We start from the raw sequence: 13,652 nt of genomic DNA, 5'->3' as shown, positions 1-13,652 counted from the left end.
GACATTGAAAAAAATCTAATGGCAACTACATGTTCATCAGATAAGGATCAAATGAACTCAGTAGGAGAAAAAAGGAAAGTTGAGAATAGTTATTTCTGAATTTTCATAAGGTAATATAGCCTGAATAAGATGACTTATCAGAATATTTTTATTTCATTTATTAAGCTGTGAAACTGTCAGAAAGAAAATAAAACCTGTCATCTGTTTGTGGCTTAAAAAACAATAACTTCCTAAATTACTTCTTAGAAGTTCTTTGAAGCAAAAGGCTCATAATGTAACTTTTTAAATGAAGGCACAATTTGAAATGAAAACAAAACTGGCTGTTCCCATATGCTAGGAATAAATTATGTCCTATTGCTGTCCCTCCCTAGGAGACGCTCCCGCACCCAAAATTCAATAGGAAAATAAATGTTTATTGGTTGTTGCTTATTCAAGTAGTGTATATACATACAGCACTGAATGTTGAAAAGGCTCATCTATATTTAATGATAACTGAGATACACTGCTTATTGGAAAATGAGAGTAGGATACCCAAATATGTTTGTCATACATTCTGTAAAATGCATGGTATAAAGTCAACTCAGTTTTTCCTCCATAATACATGAGAAGAACCCCCAAGTGCTTGCTTCTTAATTCTTAGTTTAAAAATACAGTATCATTCTCACAGAAGTACACATCTACTAGTCTAGCCTTCACAGCCTATCCCATAGTGAATCCAGATGTACATTACCTCCACCTACTCTTCCATCACACCATAAGAGTGACAACAATTATCACCTACAAGTGAACCCTGGGAAAGCTTCACTGCCTTGTGATCATTGTAATGTCAGTGGCAGGCCATCTGGAGCTGCTGTCGCCATCACACTGGCTGCAGCAGGAAGGCATGGCCAGGTCTGCACACCCATAGAGCCAGCAGGAGCCAGGACAGGTGGGACCCCCACCCCTTCTGAGTTGGGATGGGAGCTCCCTGGGTGCCACTGTAGCTGCCCAAGCCACGACTATGGACCCAGGCATCCCTGTGCTCCAGGGCTGGGAGTAGGCAGGATCCCTGTCCTCCAGGGCAGGGCTGCAGTCACCCAAGTTGTGGGCAGGCAGGGGGAGGCAGGAGCTCTGTTCTCCTGGGTGCAGTTACAGCTGCCGGAAACCACGGCCATGAACCCGGACCTCCCCTGTGCTGTTGTGGGGCTAGGAGCTAACAAGATCCCTGCCCTCTTGGAGGCAGCTAGACCCAGGCATTTCTGCACTCTTGGGGGCCTGGGATCAGAAGTGCCTGCTCCCACTGCCTGGCTTCTCTCTGTTTTTGGCTACCATTCTGATTTTGGAGGAAAGTTGGGACTGAGCCCAGGTGCTGTCACAGCCCGGCCAGGTGTGCACACGATCAAGGCAGTGCTGACATGCCAGTACCCTGCCAATTCGCCCCCCTCTGGGCTTTGGGTGCCAATGAGCACAGGAGGGAATCCAATGGTGGGCTGAGGGCAGCTTGGTGACAGCAGGAGGCAGACAGGTTCCTGGGCAGAAAGGGAATGGATGCTCAGCAATGCTCCATCTTCAGGCCAGGGAGGGCCTGAAGGCCGGAGGCCAGGCTGCTAGTCCCATGGACCGTAGTGGGAACTTGCAGTGTCTTTTCTGGACCTGCCTATTGCCGCTCATGAACCAATCAGCATGTACTTCCTCCCCTCTGAGGCCCATAAAAGCCCCAGGCTTAACCAGAGCAGAGCTGACATTAGGATAACCAGATGCAGAGAGGACCTAGGCACTGTAGGGTCTCCTCTCTGCTGAGAGCTGCAGATGATGGGACGACCAGCTGCAGAGAGGAGCTACCCTCTCTGCTAAGAGCTGAACACTTACTGGGACACCTCGGCTATGGAGAGGGGCTGCCCACTGCCAGTTTTCTCTGAGCTGTTCTACTGTTCAATGAAGCTCCTCTTTGTCTTATTCAACCTCCACTTGTCTGCGTACCACATTCTTCCTGGTCACAGGTCAAGAGATCGGGAAACACGGAATGGAGAGGCTAAAAGAGTTGTAACACAAACAGGGCTGAAACATGCCCCTTACTTGCCACATTGCAGGTGAAGACAAGGAGAGAAGAGCTGCAACCCTTTGGTGGGCACAGACTGGGGAGCTCCCCGAGCCAGGGCTGTGACTCTCGCTTTGGGGCTATGCAGTTCCTGATGTCTCTAAGCTTCCAGGCACGACCACATTCCCTGGTGCCAGCCGGGGAAGCTCCTTGTGGTGTGCCTGGTCTAGCCGCAGCCTTACAAAGATCCCATGCCAGCACCTGGAGCTGCGCACCTCACAGCAGCAGCCAGATTGTTTGCCTGTGCAGTGGCCGGACCCCACGCTCACTCACATGCCCCTTGCCACTTCATGCCTGACTTACAGTCTCCCTTGAAGGTGTGGGAACCAGGTCGGTGGTGTGAACTGAGTGCCGTCTGCCAGGCAAAGTGGGCACACTGAGCCCAGTGGGCCAGAGCAAAACTCGGTCAAAGGCGCCACCAGCCACAGGTTTCCAGCCAGGAAATTGACACCCCAAAGATCCCATAAACAATTGTTGGTACAAACAGGTTTAGGGATTTCAAAAATTTCAACCAACCATATTAATGATTCTAAGTAAAATCATTGCACAAAATGTAGCAGGGACTTCCTCTCTTTAAAGTTGTTATAGAGATTGCAATTAAGTACACAAACCTGAAAATGTTTCCAATTAATATAACACTGATTTATTAGAAATTAAGGAATTTATTCTACAACCTATTCAAACAGATTCCAAGTCCAGCTGAAAATAAATAACAATTGATTTATCATCAAAGGTCCATATTTGATATTGGGATAAGTACTAAATAAAAAACCTATTGTGCTAGGAGCTCAAAATTTCAGACAGGAATTTATGTAGCACTCAAACAAAAACCTGTATTACACATGATCGACTTACCCCTGCAAGGCTTTCTCTCCAAACCAGTCTCCTTTTCCTAAAGTTCTAAGAAAGACTGGGTCTTCACTTGGTGAGTCTTCACGAGTGACATTTACCTACAAAGAGATACAATGAAAGTTTAAATCCACTGCTTACCCACAATGAACAAAGGAACACTAATTAATGGGGTTAATTCCATTTCTTGTTTATTTTCTTAATTTATTTTATAAAGAAAAAGCCTTTACACTACCACTAACAGGACCAAAGAACAATATTACAAATTCCCAGGAAAACCACAAGAACTTACCTCTAAATATTTTGTTATCCTTTCAAGTTATTTTAAAGAAATAATACATTACTAGTAAATTTGATCTCACTCCTCATTTCCATTCTAATTTTCCTGCCTTTATGAAGAAACCACTATAATGAACCTAGTGAGAATTCTGTCCATGTTTTTTTATGTGTTTATGTACATGTATTTTTAAAATATATTAATAACATAAGTAGTATTCATCATTCTGCAACTTACTTTTTTCCCTTAATATTGTTTTAATTATTTATTCCATTCTCTTAGGTATAAATCTCTTTCATTCATTTTAATGTATGAGTTTTATCTCATTATGTAAATATATTTACTTACCCATATCTTGTAAATTGGCAATTATATTGTTTCCAATTTTTTCTTTCTTTCTTTCTTTCTGCTGAAATGAACAGCGTTTTACATGCCTCCACATGCATATCCTAGTTTCTCTAGGATAAGCCTGTCACTTTCCCTGAGAAGAATCCAGCTTTCATTTGAAGACATATCACATTTTCATAAAGATTTCTTGCATGGTTCTAACTGACTATATACCTCATAATTCATATGCTTCATTTGGTAGGATTTCTATTTCTAAAGATGTATAAATTACATACATGCCCTTTTTTACTATACTAAATAAAGTGCCCTTAAAAGAAAGTTGTATTTCTTTGGCATTCTCCACAAATTATAGTAAGCACTCAGTAAATAGTTGTAAATTGTTTTAACAAAATGTGTCATTACTAACAAGATAGATAGCCTAGAACACACAGGACTTGTGACTTAACAGAAGGCAAGTGATAATGTTTTTTGTTGCATGAATGAAAACAAAAATAGAGTAACTTGTACCTTTGTGTTAATTCATATCTCCCTCAAGCTCTACTAACATTCATAAAACTGTCTTTTTGTCATCCAGAAAGGTTAAATAGTTAAAATTCACCTACCTGGAAAATGTGATGAAGTAAAACACTAATTTCTTGAAACAATGCTAAAAACACTTAAACACATTTAATAATACTATGCTTCAGGTTTCTGAATCTAGAGATTAGATGTCAAAGACTAGAATTTTTATAAGTATTAAGAAGGTCTGTGCAAGGTGGAGGAAATTCAATTATTATTCTCCACTGATCCATTTGATTACTCCTCCACACAGTGTTTCAAAACCATGGAAATTCAGTTTTTAACACTTTTACTTACCACTAAGCTGTATCACAGAGACACTACTTTGTATGCTGACGAGGCTTTTATAGATGCGGAATCTTCAGTAGGGAGTCTGATCTAAAATAAAACTTACTGGGCCCTTATTCTTGAGGTTCTGATTCACCCATGTTCATATAAAAGCTAAAATTTAGTTTCTTTGTTTAAAGAGTATTCCATTATATGACTATTATGCAATTTACTAATTCTGTAGATATAAATGTGAGTGGCTTCCAGTTTAATTTTTGTTATATTTTGTTTTTATAGTACTATTAACTGTGTTACTGTGAACATTCTTATACATGTGCTCTAGTGTCCATGGCTAAGAGTTCACTAGGGTCAACGTTTATGAATAAAGAACAAGGTTATTAAGTATATGCATCTTCGATTTTACTAAATATTAACTCACTCTTGGTACAATCTTACATTCCTACCATCAATGGATGAAAACACATATTATATTATACTGTTATCAACACTTAATATTGTCAGACTTTGATTTTTTTCCAGAAAGGTAGGTATTAGATGGTACTTCCCTTATTATTAATAGAGGTGGGAGATTTTATCATCTTATTTTTTGAGCCACTTGTGCTTCTTTTGATTATGTGTCTGATCATGCTTTTTGCCTATTTTTCTATTGGACTGATTATCTTTATTTTTGTTGTTCATTCACCAGACTGTGGTTTGTCTAAACCATCTTTGTGATGCCTTGTTGAACAAATTTATTAATTTTAATGTAATAAACCATTTTATCTTTTATTGTTTGCATTTTAAAATATCTTATTCAAGAAATCCTTTCTTTTTCTTTTTTTTTTTTTTTTTTTTTTTTGAGGCAGAGTCTCGCTTTGTTGCCCGGACTGCAGTGCAGTGGCCGGATCTCAGCTCACTGCAAGCTCTGCCTCCTGGGTTTACGCCATTCTCCTGCCTCAGCCTCCAGGGTAGCTGGGACTATAGGCGCCCGCCACCTCGCCCAGCTAGTTTTTGTATTTTTAGTAGAGACGGGGTTTCACCGTGTTAGCCAGGATGGTCTCGATCTCCTGACTTCGTGATCCACCCGTCTCGGCCTCCCAAAGTGCTGGGATTACAGGCTTGAGCCACCGTGCCCGGCCTCAAGAAATCCTTTCTTATCTCAAGATAATAGAAGTATTCTCCCAATTACCTTTTAATTTTTTCCCAATTTTTCTTTTCACATTTACATCTGAAAGTGGCATTGTGTATGGTGTGAGCTAGGGATCCCATTTTATTTATGTCCCTATGCATAACCAGTTGTGATATCTGTAGTGTCCACGCTATCCTAAATCAAGCTTCCATATTATAATAGATCTTTATCTGGGCTCACCATTCTTACTCTGACATATTTGTCTGGTTTTCAGTCAAATTAAGGCCACATTTTTTTCCATTACCTGAACCTTATAAAAAGTTTTGATATCTACTGTAGTAACTCCCAATATGTTTCTCTTTCTTTCAGATGTTCTGCCATGTTGGTGTTTTGCTCTTCATTATAGTATTTTAAATACAATTTTCTTCTTAAAAGACTTGAACATTTTCTTGTTACAGATATGCCTAGATACTTGATTTTTGAAATGGTATTTTAAAAACGTATTTTAATTACTTGGTACAGTATTTAGAAAGGTACATGAATTTTTAAGTTATCATATAGTAAATTTTACTTCAATGATACAGTAAAATTTACTTCTTTTTTGGAATATAGTTGTATGAACTTAAACACATGGATAGTTTTGTCTAATTCCCAGAACAATTAGATACAGAACAGTTTCATCACCTCCAGAAACTCCTTCATGCTATGTTTTGTAGTCATATCCTTCTCATTCCTCACCCCTATAGTCTGTTCTGCATCAAACTAATTTTAACTTTTTGAGAATGCCATATAAATGAAATAATACAATATTTAACCTTCTCAGATGTTTTTTTCTTACTCAGCATTAGGCCTTGAAGATTCATCCAAGTTGTTGCAAGGTTCAATAGTTTATGTTTTTTATTGCTAATATTTCATTGAATGAATATAACATAATTTGTTTATTTCTAGTTTTGGCAATTATGAATAGAGATGCTACAAACACTGATGCAGAGTTTTTTGTGTGAGCTACATTTTCATTTCTCTAGAATAAATATCACAAAGAGTAATTGCTGTGTCATACGGTAAATGTTTATTTAACTTTATAAGAAACTACAAATTGTTTTCCAGAATGGCTTTACCATTTTGCATTCCCAGGAGCAGTTATGAGAATACTGGTTTCTCTGCATCCTCACTAGCACTTGATGTTGTTAATTTTTGTTTTTAGATTTAGCCATTCTATTAAGTATGCAGTAGTATCTCAGTATTTCAATATGCAATTTTCTAATGACTAATCATTTTGAACACCTCTTCATGTGCATATTTGCCATTTGTGTATCTTCTTTGCTGATGTGTTCAAGTCCTCCATTCTTTTTTTTTTGTAAGTGGGTACTTCGGTGTTTTTGTTGATTTTTAAGTGTTTTTTTAATTGATTTTTAAGTGTTTTTTATATAGGATCAATAAAGGATAGGATCAATATAAGCCCCTTACCAGACGTGTACTTTTCAAATAATTTTCCCTGTCAGAAATTTGTCTTTCCATTCTCTGAACAGTGTTTTTCACAGAATAAAAGTTTCTAAATTTGATAAAGCCCAATTTATCATTTTTCTCTATGGATTGTGCTGGTGGTGTCATGTCTAGGAACTCTTCTATCTAGCCGCAAGTCATACATTTCTCTTGAAAGTTTTATAGCTTTGTTTTACTTTTAAATCTATTACTAATTTTAATTTAATTTTTATATAGGTCAAGGTTCCTCTGTTTTGGTCCATGGATTACCAATGGTTCCATCACCATTTGTTGAAAAGACTTTCCTTTTATTGTCAGTTCCTTTCATTTCTTGATTGCTCTGTTTCTCACCTTAAGTACGTGAACTGTAGGCATATTTTAGATACCACTTATCAGGGCAAGAAAGTTCTCTTATATTCTCAATTTGCTGAGAATTTTTATTATGAACGGATGTTACACTTGTCACACCCTTTCACTGCATCATTTGACATGATAATGTGATTCGTTTTCTTTAGACTGTTAATATGGTAGAATACGTTGAATGATATGGCTTTTTCAATATTCATTTATAGTAAAATATCCAGTTCTATAATGTCCAATACAGTCACCACTAGCAGCTATTGCAATGTGGCTACTGCTACTGAGAAATTAACATTAAAGTTAAGTTAGATAATTTTACTTTAATAGCAAGTGTGACTAATAGCTATTATATTGGGTTGTGTAGAGATATAGAACAGTTCCATTAATAAAGAAAAATGTACTGAATAATGCTAATTTGATAAACTCTTATTAATTTTAATAATATATATTTCTACATAAAATCCTAAATGAAACTAAAAACATATCATGTATAAATAATTACTGTTTCTTTATTTACAAATATTATTTATTTTTCTTAAATTACTATAGTATTTGGGATGTCTAGTACCACACTAAACAAGATTGGTAATAAATGTATATCTTTATCTTGTTCTTGATATTTAAAAAAATGTTTTGCAGAGGGTTCACCATAATGTATACATAAACATATGTATACATATGCAAATAAAATTTCCATAACAGAACACTTTTTATATTAAAAAAGGTTGAGCATTGTGTTAAGGCAACATGTTTAATTGACATGTTTAAATACTTCCTAATTTTATGAAGCAAAGCCATGTGATTTTAAATGCCATTTGATAGACAAGAATTTTTGAATCCCTTTTTTTTTCTAATGGTAGGACACAAGGTATGTTGAATGGAATCAGAAAAATCAAAATGCTTTTGAACTATTATTAGAACTCTGCAACTTTGCTTACCCATCCTGTTCAATTTTCATTTGATTTATTTATAAAGAGATAGTTCATTCTGTGATGCGACACAACTGCAGGGACAAATGCAGGAATCTTTGGTGCTTTATAGTTCACTGTTGGAGAAGCAAGTCATGTATCCAGGCAGCTGTAATGGAGTGATTGAAGTATAGAGAACTAACTGAGCTTCTACTTGAGGCAGCACCAAGTACTTTAGCCATCATCACTGCAAGCATTCTGCCTTAGGTTTTAGAAAAATCAGATTGCACAGGCTTAATGGGGGAAAAACAAGTATTGCAAAGCTTATTTTATAATGCTTCTCTCTTTGTGTGAATGTGCTTAATGGAAGAATAAAAATTGTTTTACACTTAAATAAGTGGAACTGAACAAGGGGAATTTCATTTGTAGCTTGGCAGCCCCTGCTGTGTCTCCTTCTATCTCACAGCATTTTCTAAGAAAAAGCCAGTTTGGTAGCAGCAAGAAACAGATCTTGGCCAAGGTTATCCTTTATACATTTTTTAAATGCATGGGAAAACAAGTTGACATCTGTACACCTAAAAAAACATATAACATATAACTGTAGAAAATTCCAGTTCTACAACTTATTTGCCTGCTGAACTGAGCCTACTCTCTTATAATTCACCTGTCTTTAGTGCTGTTTGCCATTGGGACATAAGTATGCTGACCTTACCTTCTGCTTGTTAAGACTTAATATATTCCAATTATTGTGTATGGTGACATATTCTTAATGATTTTAATATGTTAGAATTAGAACTAATATAATTAATATTGTTAGTATATTAGTATTAGAATGAATAAAATTAATACAATTATTATGTAATTTACATAACTAAGAATCATAGCAGCTAACTTGTGTCACCTAGAAAAGTAAGTTAGTAGAAATTGATGTCTGGTTTAAAGTAAAAGATCTTGAATGTGTCAAGAGAGTCTAATATATTAGTATTACTTCCCTCCCAGAATCCCCAGAGTGCTCTGAAATATTGCCAAGGGAAATGGTTCCTGTGGTATAATTTCCACACTGTTTCTACTTATACTTGCTATGAAACTCGTAAAAAGGCACAACTAATGCACCTGTCTTCAGCTGAAACTGTTTACAAAGCACTACTTTTAGGCAGTAAAATTTGCACTAACAGGGTGGTAGCAAAAGCCTGTCAGAAATCCATCTCAAAGGACAAACACATCATTCCATCACAGCAAAGAATTAGCAATGTAGTAAAGACAAAACAAATCTAGAATGTCAGGACAAATTCCCCATGCAATCTTCTGAATCATTTATATCCATGGTGATTTTAAATTTTCCCTGATTCTTTAGTCAGTCTAAACAATAAGACAGTAAATAATAAGCTCTAACAATCTATCATATAAACTACAAAATGTTAACATTTTCTTATATTCTAACATTGGAAAATACAAGATACAATTTTAACTATAACCGCGGTCAGACATGTCATTTCATGATGCCTTTTAAGAAGTCAGCCTTGAGTTCTACTTCTATCCCAGGCATTCAGAGATCAGTCAAAAGAATAGGAATAATAAAAATACAAATATTGTTTTCTTCATTTTTGTGTGACATGCCATTGATATAAATATTGGCATACGCATACACTTGATCCAAAATTCATCCAAGGAGAATTATCTAAATTGTGATTCAATAATACTTATAATCTTCCACCTCATTCTATTCACTGTGACTCTGGAAATTTCTCTATATATGAACTATAAGTTAGCAGAGTCAGTCATTTTGTTAAATTAGAAGAAATAAATTTGCTTCATTAATAAAGTGATAATTATAAAAATAGAAACTGGCATATAAAATCCTTTCTACTTGCATTTCCTTCTCCATCTCTTCCTATACTTAGTACATAAACAGATATGAATTCCTTGTAATGATACATAATAATAAAAAAAAATAAGTTTAAATCACTTCACTGTGGAAAGAAATTTAAGGTATTTTAGTAATATAATAGTATAGTATAAATCTAAAAAAATTCTATTTTCCAATTCACTCAATTTTGTACTTTTAAGATATAAATAAATTCATGTTGATGAAAAAGTAAAACAGTTTAAGAAATAAAGTATGATTTTGCATTCGTAACCTTTGTCTACTCCATTTTTACCCCTTCCTTTATAATTTATCACTTTTAGTAGTTTTTAGTTCCAATATTTATTTATGAAAATAACTTAAAACATTAGTGTATATCTATCCTTATCATCCTCAGAGTATTTAGCAACTTTCCTAAGGGCATTAAAATGACTAAGTTTTGTAACAGGATTAAAATTTAGGCCATCTGATTTCAAATCCCAGATGTTTCATTATAGCAGTGTTACTGCTTCTAATGACTAGATGAATTTTGTAAATGACCTAAGTTCCTTCCTTCCTTCCTTCCTTCCTTCCTTCCTTCCTTCCTTCCTTCCTTCCTTCCTGACGCAAAGTCTTGCTCTATTACCAGGGCTGAAGTGCTGTGGCACCATCTTGGCTCACTGCAACCTCCGCCTCCTGGCCTCAAGCGATCCTCCTGTCTCAGCCTCCTAAGTATCTGGGACCACAGGCATGCACCACCATGCCCAGCTAATTTTTTCTACTTTTTGTATAGATGGGGTTTGACATGTTGCCCAAGCTCGTCTTGAACTCCTGAGCTTAAGTGATCTGCCTGCCTTGGCCTCCCAAAGTGCTGGGATTACAGGTATGAGCCACCACATCCAGCTGGTATTTTCTTTTTTATTATATTATTTTAATGACAGAGATCTTTCTATTCACACAAATATATCAGTGACATCTAATATTATGATTATTAGCAAGTAAGCTACTTACTGGTTTCAAAGCTCCACCTTTTTTTCCCTCCTGCATCATTTTTTGTAAGATCCACCCTCTAATACCTCTCTGTGTCAATAAATGAGACGAACTCATATAGCACAAGACTCTGCATGTGTTCCTACTGGAGTTACTAACCAATCCAAGACTCCCCTAATGCATCACTGTCTTGTGTCACCAAAGCTTACCGTTCCTTTGCTGATGATGAAGAAGGTGTCCCCTCTTGCACCTTGCCTGATAATATATTCTCCATTTTCGTAGTGGGTCTGAAAAGTAGAAACAATAAGAAAAAAAAATTAAGCAAGGAGTAAGCTACCAAACAGCTCAGCCTCTTCAAATATCAACCCCCAGGGATACATTCATCCTGATGGAATTTTATCCAAGCCTAGAACCATCATGATTTAATAATGACTATTAATTAATGCATGTAATATTTACAAAGATAACATTTCTATAATGCTCATTTTCAAGACTGCTTTTAATGTCATTTTTCTAGGTGATTATATCATATCTTTAAATTCATTCATTTCAATTGTTTGATGAAAATATTCTTTTCTCCCATCAACTGAGCATGAAACAAAACAGCAGAGCTGCTAATTCAACTACTAATTCTATATTATTTTACTTGTCATTTTCATTGGGTTTTATATTCTCACAATGAGAGCCCTTTTTTCATAAGAAATTGTTACAGAATGCAAAAATTTTCATTTGAAACCAGGTTGATTTTTATTGTGGGTTAGACGGCCCTAGTTACTTTTTAAGGCACCACTTCATGCTTTAGTGTTCTTGCTTCAGCAGTTTAGACATGGGCCTGTCAAATAGAATGTCTTAATTTTATGGACTGAATTCTGGTCTAGCATCTGTGAGCTTATAAACTATCAAACAAGGAGTGAGGTAAGGCTGCAAAAGGATTATCACAGTCAGTATATCAGTATTCTGACATGGACGCCACAACTAGGTCCGTTTCCAGGGTGAAGATTACTTCTGCAATGAACAAAAGTAATTTCAATAAGGAGAGGTGGGAGAAAGTATACTGCTGGGTCAAGAGGTCAAACAGAAAAATGAGAACTGTGCCGTCTGACCCTATGCTTCTTTGCAGCATAGCAGAGAAGCTCTATTTTTGGGAAATAAAACATTATTTTGCACACTCCTAACAAAACAGAATTTACTGTTTATGTGCAATATCCATTAGGCTGATAGGTATTAATTGTACTTATGCTTCAATACCATTTATCTTAACACATAAAATGCTAAGATTGCCTTAAAATTGCCTTTCATTAATACTTGACATTGAAAAGAGCCATTATTTTCTTAGTGTATCTGGAAAGTTAACATACTACCTAATTTGCTAATTTTTTTACTCAAAAGTAATTCAGTTTTCTAGGAACAAAATGTTTAAGTAAAAAAGGTATTCCTTATTCCTTTCCCTCAATTTCAACCACCAGATGATATATACAGTCTGGTATGTACACTTCAAGACTTTTTTCTATGCTTTTAACCACCACCACCCCACCCTGCACACACACATGCATACAAATAATTATTTCTAAATAAAAATAATATTATAGAATGCATATTCTTCAACTCATTTATTCCATTTAACAAGATATCTATGTTCAAGTTTCATGTTTTGCTGCATTAAAATGGAAAGAACTTTACAACATGCAGATTTGAAAAACAAAATGGCAGTAATCCACTTTCATGTATTCATTTAACAAACACCTTTTTGAGGCAGGGTCTCATTCTGTGGCTCATCTTAATTGTAGCTTTCATAATCTCCACAGATTGTAGGAGGGACCTGGTGGGAGATAATTGAATCATGGGGGCAGTTTCTTCCATACTGTTCTCATGGTAGTGAATAAGTCTTAAGAAATCTGATGGTTTTATAAGAGGTTTCATTTCCCCTTTTGTTTGGCTCTCATTCTCTCTTGTTCACCATCATGTAAGATGTGCCTTTTGCCTTCTGCCATGAATGTGAGGCCTCCCCAGCTATGTGGAATTATGAGCCCATTAAATCTATTTTTCTTTATAAATAACCCAGTCCCAGGTATGTCTTTATAAGCAGCATGAGAACAAACTAGTAGAGTAAATTGGTACTGGAGTGGGTGCTGCTGTAAAGATACCCAAAAATGTGAAAGTGACTTTGGAATCAGGTAACAGGCAGATGCTGGAAGAGTTTGGAGGGCTCAAAAGAAGATAGGAAAATGTGAGAAAGTTTGAAACTTCTTAGAGACTTGGAGGGCTCAGAAGACAGGAAGATATGGGAAAGATTGGAACTTCCTAGAGACTTCTTGAATGGCTTTGACCAAAATGCTGATAAAATTTGCATCCTGATGGTATAACAGAAAAGAAAAATCTATTTTCTGAGAAGAAATTCAAGCTGGCTGCAGAAATTTTCATAAGCAACAAGAAACCAAATGTTTATCATCAAGACAATGGGCAAAGTGTCTCCAGGGTATATCAAAGTCCTTTGTGGCAGGCCCTCCCAACACCCGCCCAGGGGTCTAGGAGGAAAAAATGGTTTCATTGGCCAGGCCCTGGGC

At 36.3% G+C, this 13,652-nt stretch overlaps 1 protein-coding gene across 1 annotated transcript in view; it reads right to left on the bottom strand.

Annotated features, from left to right (window-relative positions):
- Window positions 1-13,652, bottom strand: part of PRKG1 (protein kinase cGMP-dependent 1) — a 1,246,104-nt gene that overhangs the window by 227,544 nt on the left and 1,004,908 nt on the right. Inside the window, exons 6-7 of the mRNA XM_023225157.2 lie at window positions 11,298-11,375; window positions 2,933-3,027 (exon numbers count right to left, since the gene is read on the bottom strand). Coding sequence (XP_023080925.1) covers window positions 2,933-3,027; window positions 11,298-11,375 — 173 coding nt within the window. The remainder of the gene's footprint in view (window positions 1-2,932; window positions 3,028-11,297; window positions 11,376-13,652) is intronic.

The sequence above is a fragment of the Piliocolobus tephrosceles genome, chromosome 9 (genome assembly GCF_002776525.5).
Source record: "Piliocolobus tephrosceles isolate RC106 chromosome 9, ASM277652v3, whole genome shotgun sequence".
NCBI classification, from domain to species: Eukaryota; Metazoa; Chordata; class Mammalia; order Primates; family Cercopithecidae; genus Piliocolobus; species Piliocolobus tephrosceles.
This window is presented reverse-complemented; position numbering and strand designations above follow the sequence as displayed.